This window comes from Dermacentor variabilis, chromosome 6 (genome assembly GCF_050947875.1).
Source record: "Dermacentor variabilis isolate Ectoservices chromosome 6, ASM5094787v1, whole genome shotgun sequence".
NCBI lineage: Eukaryota > Metazoa > Arthropoda > Arachnida > Ixodida > Ixodidae > Dermacentor > Dermacentor variabilis.
Genome location: NC_134573.1, coordinates 179,051,488 through 179,066,493, shown reverse-complemented (window position 1 = coordinate 179,066,493; position 15,006 = coordinate 179,051,488). Strand labels below are relative to the sequence as shown.

General features: G+C 45.3%; 1 protein-coding gene across 1 annotated transcript in view; it reads right to left on the bottom strand.

Annotated features, from left to right (window-relative positions):
* LOC142585886 (midasin) overlaps positions 1 to 15,006 on the bottom strand; it is a 344,435-nt gene that overhangs the window by 30,276 nt on the left and 299,153 nt on the right. Inside the window, exons 63-65 of the mRNA XM_075696967.1 lie at positions 14,499 to 14,614; positions 14,363 to 14,435; positions 9,114 to 9,300 (exon numbers count right to left, since the gene is read on the bottom strand). Coding sequence (XP_075553082.1) covers positions 9,114 to 9,300; positions 14,363 to 14,435; positions 14,499 to 14,614 — 376 coding nt within the window. The remainder of the gene's footprint in view (positions 1 to 9,113; positions 9,301 to 14,362; positions 14,436 to 14,498; positions 14,615 to 15,006) is intronic.

The window sequence follows — 15,006 nt, the reverse complement described above, 5'->3', positions numbered from 1 at the left end:
TGGGAACAGTTCCAGTGATGTAACATGATTTATTTATAATGGGTGAATTAATGCTAACCACTGATTTAAAAAAAGTTGACAAGAAAGGAACTGTGGTTTGGCTAAGTTTAATACATTTTCCAACATATGTGACTAATGCTACCTCTTCATGCTGCTCTGTCAGTGCTCTCTGAGGGGGGGAGTATGACCAATGCTCAAGACAGACAGTGGCATCCAATAAAGTATCACCTCTGAGAGTGCCAGCCTCCTTACACAAGAACCCCATTCATCAAGGATGGTTTAGTTAGCAGAATTCCCAATTTTCACAGCAAGCAAGTCATCTCACGATAATAAAATAGCTGTGTAGAGTTTCCAGAAGGGTAACATTCTAGATTGATTCAATGTTGGCCTCTGGCATCCCTTTAAACCTTGTGGCTTCCATATCTCAAATGGACACCTGACCGTTATATTCATTTTGCAAGCTCAGTTTATTAAGGCACACACAAAAGAAAATTTATTAGAGGGACTGCAATATTCTAACATTGGCCAGCTAACCTTAAGGAACCTTGCACTATTACACCTCCACCGTGCTTGACCTAATAACGCTCCACCGTGCCCACAAAGTGGGCACGGAAGAGATGCATTATTGAAAATTGGGGCCCAATTGGGCCCCAATTTTCAATAATGTGTCTTTATGTCATCAGCCCTGCTTTAACGGTGGCATCCCTTCCATGGTCAACAGGTCGACAACACTGCTGGCGACTGCAGTGACGCACGAGGATATAAGGGCATTGGAAATCCTACGCCCCTTCAGTGGGCACGGTGGAGCGGAAGTCATGTAGTCACACAAGAACCCAATCTTGCTTTTTGTGCAGGTTAGTAAACACCCCTCTCTCTATCATAAGCAGACTAGCAACGTCTGCCTGCTGCTCCTACCGTGCCCTTTGTGTGCTCTTTGAGTGCTTGTGCGAATGTGTATTTGTTACAAAGCTCTTAATATGTTGCAGTGACATTGAACTGAACCCTGGTCCTACTAACAAAGAAATACTTGATGCTATCACTAAACTTTCTGAAAAAGTAGACCCCCATCACATTGAAGTCATAGAAGGTATTCATGACCTAAAGACGAAACAGAAGGCCTTAGTACAAACCGCCAAACTTAACAGTAAGATTATCCGTGGTTGAATCCTTCGTCGAATCATTCGATGGTTCTGCAGTTCTCAATGATGCACCACGTCTAATCACAGAAGCTGTCAGAATGGAAGGCCAGGCACTCAGTTCTCAACTGGATGGTCTTGAAGACAGATCCAAACTAGATAACCTATTGTTTTTTTGGAATATTGGACTGTCGGACTGAGACATGGGCTCAGTCAGAAGGCCTCGTTCAAGATGTTTTGTCTCGTCACCTTAAAATACAATTTCCAACTTGGAAGTTTCTTGAGTGCACAGGTTAGGATCCTACATTGATAAAAAGACTTGACTAATTATCATCAAATTTTCGTCATCTAAAGTAAGGGATGCAATCTGGGCGCAGAAATATAAGCTCAAGGGGACTGGTGTATCAGCTAGCGAAGATTATTGCAGAGCTACGCGAAACTCAAGGAGGAAACCAATAGAATTTACAAAGGTAGATGGCAGCCGTACTCGCTTTGCATGGATAAACTGATCATGAAAAAAAAAAAAATGTTTGTTTACTGCGCAGTAAGTGACAGCGTACACGAAATTGCTTTACCACGATCGGCAGATACGCATGATAGCATGGGTACTGTATCTGCACGTGCTGGAACTTCCAGTGCATCATAGTTACGTCTGCCCAGATCCTGCGCAAAAAAAAAAAGCATCTGTTTTTCTTTCCAATGTGTGGGGTATCCTGAATAAACGTGTTGAATTGTCTTCTGCTACTGATTCCTGTTCTGCTGATATTGTTGGTCTGACGGAGACTTGGCTTCCTGCAAAAGTTAACAAATTAAGAAATTCTGGACTGTGAGAAGTTCTACAAATTTTACTGATGTGATCATGATTACTGGTCTGGTGGTGGTGTTCTGCTGACGGTTGCCGATAGCCTTGCTTCTCATGTCATTCCAATTGTATCCTCACTTAAGCTTGCGTGTGTGGGCGCGCTCATTGATTCTCGCGCAATAATTTCTTGTGTCTGTTATCAGTCACCAACTGCATCGCTGTCCTTTTGTAATGAACTGCACGATGTTGTCAATCAGCTGTTCGTCAGAGACCCAAAAATCTCCCCTCTTCATACTTGACGACTGCAATTTTCCTGACATCAGGTGGGCAGAGACTCGGTTTCCTTAAAACACAAGTCAGCTGAAAGCAACATTTTTAACTTTTTGTCGGGATTTTCAATTAACTCAGCTCAAATAGTCAAAAGGTCAAATGGTCACACATGGTCAAATGCAGGCATTTAACTCATCACCACTACCAAGAGCTATCGCACATTGGAACAGTCTCCCGGATCACATTACATTCCAATCGTGAAACATTTTGTGATAACCTGAATTCGTTGCGTATTAATATTGTATAACGATGTAGCACTTTGCTATTTTCGTCATGTAATTACTGTTGCCCCCCTTACTCAATGCCCTTCAATGGGCCTGTAAGGTAACGCGAATAAATAAATAAACTAACAAATCTTTTCGCCGATGTCATTTATAAAGAAATTAACTCTCCTTCTGATCATATTGCCCTCCACAATGCCTTAATATCAGTGTCAGAATGGTACGTGAAATGGCAGACGATTTTAAATGTAAGAAAATCAGCTCTGCTAAGAATAACACATAAACAAAACATATCTTATTTTTCCTGCACCATTGGTGACATGATACTAAGTATAGCCAAGCAGCACCAGTACCTTGGATTAGCGATTTCAAGTGACTTTAGATGGCAGGCACACGTAAACGACGATACATCATCCACCTTAAAAAGATTATTCTTCCTCAAAAAGGCGACTGCAATCTGCACCACCTAAAACAAAGCTCTTAGCCTACAGTATCTTTATTTGACCTATAGTAGAACACGGCTACTGGATTTTAAAAAAAAAAAAAAAAAAAGGTGTGGCCTGTCACGTGCATCGAAAACGGTGTCCTCCACCGTGGCGTCACTAGCTGGGACTGTTTGTCTGAGATTTACACACAAAAATGCGTCAGGAACGCGCTTTGAACGCCGTCGCCTGAGGCGCCCTGTTCTCCGCAACTAGTGCCATTTGGCCCAGCCAAGTGACTGAGAATGCAACTACGGCTGTCACGTTTGCTCCCATTGCAGCCCACCCGACGCAGCAGGCTGCACCTTTTCTTTATCAAGCGGTCATGAGTAAATTATGCCAACATAGTTTGGTTCCCGGCCACAAACAAGTTAGCTAACAAGCTGGAAGATGTGCAAAGAAAAGCCGTTAGGTTTGTCTACAACAAATATGGTTTATTTGATTCACTCTCAGAATTAATTGAAAGATCTGGACTCTGAACATTAAGTAATCGCACTAAATTCACACGCCAAGATATGCTGTTCCAATTCCCTCATAAGCAGTTTAGGATCGACAGTTCAAGGTTTATATCTAAGTGTGAACTAGACAATCACGCCACAGACACCCAATAAACTTACAAGAATACCGTTTCAACAAAAACTGTTTCAAATATTCTTTCTTCCCACAGGCAAATAGAAAATGGAATAGATTACCCGAATGTACAACAAGTTGCAACGATCTGAGCAAATTTTTAACATTACTTGAAGATCACTTGCGTACCACCCACAGTTAAAATCTTGTGTCCTTTCCTTATGTACTAGTGCAATTCTTTAATGTGATCATTATGTGCTGTATGTCTGTTCGTAATGTATTTACCATATGACTTTTGCTCCCTCAACCCCAAATAACATTGTATAAATTATGTAACTGCGTATTGACACTTTCTTTATTTGTAATTATTTTTCTTGTTTTTGTTTTGCCCTTCTGCGATAGTTCCTATTGGGATTGGCAGTATGTAATAAATAAATTAATTAATTAAACTCTTAATCTTAACTTCTAATCATTCAAACCAAATTTGCATACTCTTCATGTGTTGAAAGTTGAGTGTAGCAGGAATTCGTTGCACAATGTAAAAGGTTGTCCAGTTAGGGGAAGCAAGTGTATACAGTGCAGGCCACTTATAATAATATCAAAACGAACTAAAAATCTGATCGTTAGAGCCGATAATTGCTATATCTGGACTGCCATAAAAAAAGCTGCCGAATATACCTTTGTAGCTCTGAGCTCAAGTTTGCCACTTGGGCTAAAAAACAAACATAGAAAGTAGGCTGTGAAAAATAAAATGTTTATTTATACCTCTAACAGCACGTCAAGCGTTAGGTGTGCCGAAATAGTAAGAAATTTGCACTTGCTTTTGCTGAAGTTTCAGGTTTACAACCACAATGTGCATTGCATCCAGCTGCTGTGCAAACACTGGTGGTAATCCTTTAGCATGCACAAAATCAATGAGCGACTCAATCGTCCCCATGTCCCCCTTTACCCTTCCCCCTTTCAATAAAGTTTATCACCACCACCATCAATCGACGCCAGCACACTTTGCGTGAACATTGGGGTTGGGGGTCAAAAGCTGGCCATTGTCCATGTTGCTGCTGTTGTCGCCTACGTCGCATAATGCCATCATCTGTCGCGACAGCGATCGCCTTGTCAGAGATCTCTTCGCAGAATGAGGCAGCACTATCTGCACTCAGAAACTCCTCCACTAAAGCACCACATTTCGTCATAAGTTGCGATGTGCTCCTAGAGCTCAGTAACGTCAGCACCTTCCACCGTGTTGGTTTCATTATCATAGGGGATTTTGCCCTGGCACACAAAGCCCATCTTTCTGAACATGTTTAGGGTGAAAAAGGGGCCTTAAGGCCAGACTACACATATGCTTGCCGGCGTGCGAAAGCTCGCGCCCACGCACCTTACGAGTGTGCAGATGGTGCAGGACAGGACAGAAGTGCAGTGCGAGCTCAGATATCCTTCCCACACAACCATATACTCTATCCCACAAGTACCTTACAGCCCTGCCGAAGGTACGAGGTGTACACAGGCAATATCCCTGCGCAGTGGTAAATAGTTCCGGGCGTGACTGGCAGATTATTGGCTGCACTAGAGAGTTTTATTTTTGCTCACTACACGATACGGTACAGCGATACGAGACTTGTTATGGCCTTTACGCATCCATGTCATATACTAAGAATTATTATGGCAGTTACTGCCGGTAACAGTAATAGTTACCCTAACCATGATCACCTATAGCAATGTGGCAGCCCCCATACAGCAGCGACCACCCGCTTTGATCTGAATTTGCGCTTGTTACTGGCTCTTCGCCCTGTCGGCAAGAAACAAGTGACAAAATCTGTCATCGCTAAGTCTTGTCTCAACCTGAGGTCAAAACATTAGGTATGTCTTACCGTAATTATTGAGATAGGCTGTTTGTTTTCATACTGATAGGACTACAGACACGGTGCTGAGCCTTAAAACAGGTTTGATTTCTAGTTAGTGGATGGTGCCACAGCATTAGCACTAGTGATGCATTGATGATGCGGAACACTAAAAAAGGCCTAATTGCTCACTGCATAATTAGTTTACTACCCCATTCTAGCATGGTATGTGATGATGGTAGCGAGCAAACACCAAGTAGAGGCCGAGCAGACGCTGTGCTGCAGGTGAACATCAATGAGGATGTTCATCCTTGCTACTTGGTAAGGAGGCTGCAAGGTAAATGCAGGGAAAGTGTACAGGTGAAGTGAAGCCCTGCTGTTGCATGCACGTAAACAGAGCTTATCGTTAGGGTGTCAAAACATTTTGTACGTCAATCCACCAACCATGGAACATGTACTTACAGGATGGCAAGCAAGCTGTGCAGATGACACGACCCGGATGAGCACATCTCGAGGGCCAACTGGACATGCACTGGTGTGCATTTGGACTCAGACCACCATTACTCGCGAGCTTTCATGGGCCGGCATGCGTATGTGTAGTTTGGCCTTTAGCCTTTTTCCGTTGATCAGCATGGCCACTGGTTCCAGCTTTCATGATCCTGGTTTTTGAGAATCGTCGATATTGTTGACTATACAAGCTCATACTTGAGCCTTGCAAAATTTGTAGCATTGTCTCAAGCAACACAGCTTTGAGCTTTGTTGGCCCCATCTAAAAACTGGCCTGCCCATTGCTTCGGAGCTGCTTCTGCGCTCTTGTTGAGTGAGTGAGTGAGTGAGTGAGTGAGTGAGTGAGTGAGTGAGTGAGTGAGTGAGTGAGAGAGAGAGAGAGATTGTAGAAAAGGGCAGGCAGCACCATGCCGCTTCACTTTGTATTTTTCGTCTTTATTTTTCTCTTTCTCTGGAGCACAGAGCAACAAACATTTAGAAGAGGAAACTCCGCTGTTTGCGGCGACCAGAAAAGGTCACAAGCCCGCGGAGCCGTTATCGTGCTGGCGGCGCCTGGCGGCCTGGAAAGAAATTACCGCCGTTGAGAGCGCGCCGGTGCCCGGGCGCTGCAATTTCTTTTTTCGCCGCGGCTTCTACGACGCGCCGCATGGCGCCGCCACTGTATATGGCCCCGTCGGCGCATACAACAATTGTGACTTTATCTGGTCGCCCGCGCTCGCTCGCGCTGACGGGAGTTTCACCTCCTAAATGTCTTACTCCGTGCTCTGGAGGTGTATGGAGCACGATAGTGGGCAACGTGGTGGTGGTGCTGCTGCTGATGATTTGCGACCCGTCCCTTTGTAACTGGCGGGTATACTGTCATCTAGGTCTGAACAAATAAATAGATAAATAAATAAACATACAAATCCATCCTGCACTGTCATGTCACTTATGCACTTTGCTCAGCAGTACAACCAGTAAGACGAGCATCCATCACTCTGCGAGACGGTGCTTAGTCACTGTCACTGATGCTGCTGGTCCCTTGGTACCCTCTCCATTCAAACAAAAACCTGGTGCAGTTGGGAGCATTGTGTCCTCTAGCAGTGGTGTTTGGAGACTCGCATATCACTTCGTGACGCGCTCTACATCTTCGTATTCTTCAGCGCATATCCTAAACAGTGTGCATTTGACAGTGGTTTCGAACTGCCTGCAGTAGGTTAGAGTTCTTATGGCCCATGCTCGTGCCTGGAGCAACAGTCCACTGCCAATGCTGCTGTTATATATAGGCTCCGGGCAAATGTCCTTGCCTCTGCCTCCTGTTGGTGTACCCAGTTGTCAATCACTCTGGCCCATTTTTGCGCATTATCATCATGCAGAAGGTCACCGAAAAAGCCAAATTTCCAGTGCAGATGTTGAAGGCACTTCATCCAACTTGTGCGGATGCAGTTCGTACTTATGTTATTGAACACCTTAAGTGCCAGGTGTCGTCTTGCCATCAGCCACAGTCTACTGTCATATGCAATCTTGCTGCGCGTTTCCCTGACCTCAAAGCTTGACCAGCCGATGTATCCCTGTACAGCTTCATTGGTGACCCTGCCATAACAGCCCACTCCTAAGCATTTCACCGCTTGCTGATCTCGCTTCAGCCATTCCCGGATTTGAGCTGCCAGACATATCACAGCATTGGCAAAGCTAAGTGCAGGGTGTGCACCGCTTTTCATAATTAACCGACCATAAGTAAGCGGTCAGAGCCCCAGAGCCCTTGCCTGTGAAGGACATTTCAGGCGCGGCTTGGCGATTTGCCTAAATGCTCCTCATGTGAGAGTGTGTATTCATGCTGAGTACAGAGATTCACACCGAAGTACCTTGATTCTGTCGCCTACTGTACGACCTGGCCCCATGGAAACATTGGTGCTCCTGTGCCTTCCGAGCCATCATGCAAGCACAGCACCCCAGACTTTTTGGTGTTGAATGGTAAATGGCACCACCATTTTGTTTGCACAGCTGTTAATCTGTGTCTGCAGTTGCATAACACTGTCAAGCCGCAGTGCGATGTCATCTGTAAAAACTAACCCGGGTAAATTCCACTGTTGCCTACAACCTATCCCGACGAATTTGAGGGTAAAGCCCAGCCCCTACTTCAGAAGCTCGCACTCCACCTGTAGTGCATATATAGCAGAGGGGACAACGGGCATCCTTGCTTTAACCCTATGTCCACGTCTACCTCATGCGATTTGATGCCGCACATCGTTGTAGCGACCTTGTTGCCCCTGTAGAGGCGGTGAAGAACAGCTGTCCATGTATGTGGCATATTAATATCTTGCAGGTATTGAAGTAGCTATTGATGTGGGATGTTATCGTAGGCCCTCGCCACATTTAGGAAGCAGCATAACAAGAATGTGATTCCTATCTTGCGATTTCTATGCACTGGCACAGGACAGACAGGCTATCCTCCAGCCCTCCGTCCTGGCGGAATCCATTTTAGAGCTTTGTGAGGTGGCTGTTCCCCTCTGTCCAAGCTCCCATACATGCTTTCAGTACCTTGGCGTAAACCCTGTACAACGCACATGTAACTGTGACCAGCCCATAACCTCAGGGTCTACGGCTCTCTTGTGGATGAGGGTGACCTTGCTTTGGAGACATTCTGGTGCTATGTCATCTGGTGGCGAGAATTCCAATGAAAATGTTACCCATCTGTTGGATACAAAGCAGTTGGCCCCATCTTCCGACGTGCTGCGCCAACTCATGATGCTCTCCGTGGCTTGCGCAAGTGGGGCACAAGCAGGACAGGCTGCATGGGAATGGCGACAGATACGAACTTGCGTAGGCAAAATTTTCGCACAGTCTTGGCATTGTTCGTTTATAGGGAACTTAGCAACACAAAAGTCAAGCTCAGTTTGCATGGAAAACAACATCCAGAAGCAAAATTTTGGTCACTGTATCTGACATGAGGTCATAACAAATCGTTATACTATATACATTTTTTTTTTCTCATAGCCCTAAAACATAAGCTGACTGATCGTTATAACTGATATTTCGTTATATGTGATATTGCTATAAGTGGACTGCACTGTAGTACAAAAATCTTTACCCACTATCTTCCACCGTCACTTTGTGTGCCAGTTCCCACATAAGAACAACCACTTGTATTTGCCATGAGATGCATTGGTGACCTGCGCAGTTGTCTTGATAAGGTGAGCAGTCTCTCAGCAAGAGGTTTCAGAGAGAGTCAGCATATCCTGTCTTACCTCTGAAGGCAGGATGTGACAGTCGCTGCCCACACTCTTGCAGCAATGCTAGCTGTGGTTGAAGCTTGGTTACGGCTTCGTCAATTGGGTCTTCAACCGGTTCAGCAGGCTTTGGCCAGGCTTTGAGCAGTACCAATGTCTGTTCCAGCTGCCAGGTGCTCTGGAAGATTGCTAAGGCCAGCTTGTCCTGCCAGCCAACGTGCACATTTGTTCATAAAAAAACAAGGACGGCAAAAATTGTGTCATCTTCCAAAAATCAGACATTGAAGCAAACGAAAAGAAACATTAACACAAAATGAGTTGAACATTTTTAATACGATCGGCACTCAAGAACTTAGACTGTAAAGCATACTTGTAAAGCCCACCTGTAAATAATCTGACTAGGTATATACAATACTTCATTTGCATGATTATAACATGGCCACCAACATGACCATCATGGCTGCTTTTATAGATTGCCCCCCTCCCACCAGTAATAAATAAATAAATACATAAATAAATAAAATAAAGTAAAGAAAGTGTAATAAACCAGAAAGAAACCAACTTGTGTTTATGGTTAACATGCAACTTGGCACCATACACTGAAATCAAATTTAATATTTCTGAGCTAGAGTAACATGTGCAATTGCTAGTAAAATAGAGGCCTTGCAAGCTGCTAATAACCTGTTCCTTATCACCCATGAGTAGAAATGCAGGTCTTTCATTAACCTGACACAATAAAGCACCACTTAGCACCCCAGATGTGGGGAGAAGTGTGCCAACCCCCACTTCAAGCCTGCTTGATTTTCCATTGCACTATCACGCACAACACAGAACCCAAAAATTGCAAAATTTTTGTGCAATTCCATGTGCAAAATTTCACATGCTGGATGGTGTCCTGCTTGATTTATCAGATTATTAGCAAGCAAGATGTCCGAAATGTTGCCTAACACCGCTGTGAACAAAGTTGCCACTATCAAGGTTGTTGCTTGCACCACTGCTTCAATTGCCGAATTGCTATTCCACTCTTCCAAATATGGTTTGGCTGCTAAACTTGCCTGTGAAGAGGTCTTACCCATTGAGGCACTAAATGATCATTTTTGGCTGCTAAATTAATGCTGTCCAAAGTGAAAAACAGGTGGTATATACTTCTTTTTAAGAATATCAATATGCTGCCATTCATGACTTGAGAATGCCTTCTCCTTCTACGTGCCCTCTAACCCATTTGAAGACCTCCTTCTCATGATCTGGGTCCTTTGTAACTACATGGCCTAGATAAATGTACTCCTACAAACTTGGTTTAAGTTAACGCAAAATGCTTGCTGCATGTAGGGCACACAAGTAGCCCAACAATGCTAGAATGTAATTACCGTATTAAGGTGGAAAGTTGGATGAGTTGGTATGCATTCTTTTTTGTGTAACCATTTCATGTATTCTTATCACTAGCATGTATGTGTGCGGGCTGCCGTGGGAGGGAGGCCATGGGTCTTGTCTCAGATATGTGCTGCCTCATTGGCGGTGGGGGGCTCCTGTCGTGGGTGACACTTAGCAGTTTGGACAGCAACTAAGCCTTTCCGCTTTTGGGTGCTGATGGCTGTGTCGTCGGCATGTGGGGAAAGGCACGCGCCCGAGCCGGGAGGGGCCGTGGCTTTTCTGCTCCTGCGGTGGTCTGCACCATAGTTTATTGGCTTTTGTTTGGCTGCATTTTTTTCTTTTCTTTTTCATTTTTGTTTGTTAGATCCCCCCCACAAAAAAATTATTGTGCCTGCGTCTGAATCGTTTATTTTTCTTTGTATAACTGCATGGATACATAATTAGCCTATGGCTAAGGATCCAGATGTCGCATGCCAGTCTTGTATATTGATCTGAATAAAGTTATTATTATTACATTATTCATAATGGTAACAGTGTAAACAAAACAACAGAGTGAAAGAACACAGGACGAGCGCTGACTCTGTAGGATTCTCCTCCGTGCTCTTGGGACAAAGGAACGACAACACAGTAGTGCAAACAATCACAAGGGCATTTATTGCACCTTTCATAGATCAATGCCTGCTAGCCGAGTTGCTATCCACAAAACATGCCGATGGGCGCGCGACAAATCTAGAAGTCCGACTCACCGCGACCGGACAGCGAGTGAATATGTTCGCCCCATGCTGGATCCCAACGCCTGGTCATTCGCGTGTATGGTCACGCGGACAGTGGCGCGTTCCAAGGCGGCCACGCGAGGCGGTCTCGCAGAAGCATGGGTCGGCGGCGCGCGCGGCACGGCACGTCCGTACCGCTTGACGATCTCGAACCCAAGAGAGAGCGCCTTCCGCTCCCGCGCCCAAGTAACCCCGCCGGTAACAGCGCAACACTCGCGCCATCTCTCGCGCTGCGCTTCAACCACATAGACCGCCGCGGGCGTCACGCAGGCCACGCGGGATTGCAGGAGATGGGGGAAAACAAGATATCTGGGGACGCGCGTGAGTTGTGCATCCCCAGAACTCACAACTAAGTTTACTGAAACACACATTTGTGGGGATGCACGACTCTCATGCATCCCCTGATATGTTGTTTACCCGCATAGGTCCCGTCTCCTGTAATCCGGCTTCACCGCGTGGCTTGGTGCCCACGGCAGTTGGTGTGGTTGAAGCGCATTGCGAGAGATGGCGTGAGTGTGGCTCTGCTCACGCCACCTAACAGCGGGGTTACTTGGGCGTGAAAAAGCGAAGGCTCTTCCTCTTTGGCTCGGATTTGGCAAGTGGCGCGGACGTTCCGTGGGTGCTTCGATCTATGCTTCTGCGAGACTGTCTCGCGAGACCTCGTTCGAACGCGCCACCGTTCGCCTGACTGTACACGCGAACTATCAGGCGTTGGTGTCCAGCATGGGGCGAACGTATTCACTCGTTATCCGGTTGCAGTGAGTCGGACTTCCGCGATTTGTCGCACGCCCATTTGCATGTTTGTGGATAGCAACTCGGCTAGCAGGCATTAGTCTATGAAAGGTACAATAAGTGCCCTTGTGACTGTTTGCCCTACTGTGTTGCCGTTCCTTTGTCCCAAGAGCACGGGCGAGAATCCCACAACATCAAGCAATATAAGCGACACAGGCGATCACATGGTCAATCGAGGAACGCACAACAGGCCATGTGGATACAGGGAATCTCTTACCGTATCACGCTATCTAGGTAAATTAATTCCTGATGAGAAAGTGTAATCGAAGGCTGGCTAATGCAACACGTGCCCTTTCACACAATGTGGGCTGCTATCAAGACTAATATGGTGTATACATCAGTATGCTTACTCGCCCGCTCAAGTGTGGGCGAGTGTACATAAGGCAAACCGGCTGGTGCATCAATGTAAGAATTAGGGAGTGTGAAATGTCCTTGGGCAAGAATGACATTGCACATGTGTCTGCCCATTGCCGGCAATGTAAGTGATAAGCTTCTGCTCAAAGAGACAATTTTAATTCAGGGAAAATGAGACATCAACCCAATTGTAGCAATTGCTACAAAAGAAACCCATACAGGTTCCTCAAAAGAAAAGCCTCACAGTTCAAGAAAAATTCGTCCTCGTTTGGGACTCGAACCCGGGACCACCACCTTACCAGGGCAGCTGCTCTAACATCTGAGCTAACCGGGCGGCTAGCAGACGGCAGGACAAAGTTTAATTTGTCAAGAACTCAAAGCAAAGGCAAAAGTTTGACGTAATAGTTCTGCAGAAACCCGCAAGATGGAGAGAAGTAATTAAGGAAAAATTATACATCCACGCAATCGTAGCAATTGCTACAAAAGAAAACCATACGGGTCCCTCGAATGAAAAGCCTCGCAGTTGAAGAAAAATTCGTCCTGGTCCGTGATTCAAACCTGGGACCACCGCCTATCTGGGGTAGCCACTCTACCATCTGAGCTAACCAGGTGGCTAGCAGATGGCAGGGCGAAGTCGAATTTGTCAACAACACAAAGCAAAGGCAAGAGCTTGACATAATGGTTCTGTGGGAAACCGGCAAGGTGGAGAGAATTATTTAACTAAGGGAAAATGAGACATCCACCCAATCGTAGCAATTGCTGCAATGGAAACCCATACGAGTTCCTCAAAAAAAAATGCCTTGCAGTTGAAGCAAAATTCATCCTGGTCCAGGACTTGAACACGGGACCACCACCTTTCCTCCAGGACAGCTGCTCTACCATCTGAGCTAACCAGGCAGCTAGCAGATAGCAGGGCAAAGTCGAATTCGTCAACAACTCAAAGCAAAGGCAAGAGCTTGATGTAATGGTTCTGTGGAAATCCGCAAGGTGGAGAGAAGTAATTAAGAGAAAATGAGACATCCATCCAATTGTAGCAATTGCTACAAATGAAACCCATACGGGTTCCTCGAAAAGTTGAAGAAAAATTTGTCGTATTTTTCTTTAACTACGAGGCTTTTCTTTCGAAAAGCACATGGCATTTATGCATGTGGCATTTATGCATGTGGCATTTACGCACACAATGCTTTTGGCATTTACGCGGGGGAAAACGTGCAAGTTCCGTCAGTAAGGGGGACCGCCCGTGCCAACTCATGTTGGCTAGCAGGGGATGCATACATAGAGTCTGCCAGGTTAATAAAGTCATTTGCTCTTCAGAATTAGACCTAGTTAAAGACAGCACATATATTTCTGGTCTCCTGTCCTGTGTGACCTCTTTTCCTAGGCAAAATGCAATGGAGGCAAGACTGACTTCAAAATATCATTGCAGGGAGAAAGTTCCTTTGCATTTACACCATTGCTTGTGGTTCTTGTGTTGTAATAAACACACATTGTCTTATATGCTGTGTTTGCCTTGTCTAGCCAAGCCTGCCATGGGTGCCCCTTGCGGCATAGCAGAAGGGGTTTGCATAATGTTGTGTACGTAATGACTGTTTGCTAGCCTGGAAAGCAAGCTGAACTTCCAGACTAGACATACACACAGAAGGCCCCCTTAATTTTCACATCTATGTATGTTTAACTGTTCACTGAAACATGTTGGACTAACTGTTGGACTGAGCTATCATACACATGCAAATGCCCTTGTCTGTGATTCCTATGACAAGCAAGTGGCTTGATCTATTCTGTGTAAGAATAGTAGTTTGCAATGAGATAGTTTGCACAACTTGACAGCGCAGCTTGCTACACTTGTCAGTGGCTGTCACAGCTATACTTTGCTGCAGTAAACAAGGCTGAGAGCATGTGTTTGTACAGATGTCTTACAGGAAAACACAGGGCTGTTTGACAAGCTTGCTCTGACAAGCTTGTTTGACGAGCACTCACCTTCCATTGGTCAAGGAAGGTCTGTTGTAGAAGTGATCCTTTTGAAGATTCTTCAAGAGAAGCTGCTAGATTCCTACAGAAATAGAAAAAGCACAATAAGGAAAATGTGGCAATCACTCCTCTCCAATCTACTTACTGCAGCTTCTCCAGTTTGTGAATTGCATCACAGGAACGACTGCGGTCTTCCACAGCAAGGGTCGCCAAGTGGCCCACAAATCCACAGCACCTTTCCATCACTTGTGGGTCAAACTCCTGGTGACAAAAATGTGCAAGAGATCTCATGCAACACTGCCAAGTATGCCGACATGCATTCATTGTAAAGCTGCAACTATATTTTCTGTGTCTATATTTTTTGAGATCCCAGTTCCAGTGTCTCACTTTTAAAATGTGCATGACTCACCCACCGGTAAGTCATGCAATTATCTGGCCAACTACCATGGGAACAAAATATTCAAGGGGCACTTTGTTGTCCCCATGTAGACGAATGCGAAAGCATTGCGACCACTGCGTGATGCCTGTGCTCTTTCAGCCTTTGAGTCATTCATTTTTGGGATGCCTAGTTCATGAGTGCACGTTCGCAACTGCTAAATTGCAAGTACAGTAAAAGCTCGTTAATGCGACTCCCATTAATTAGGAAATTTGGA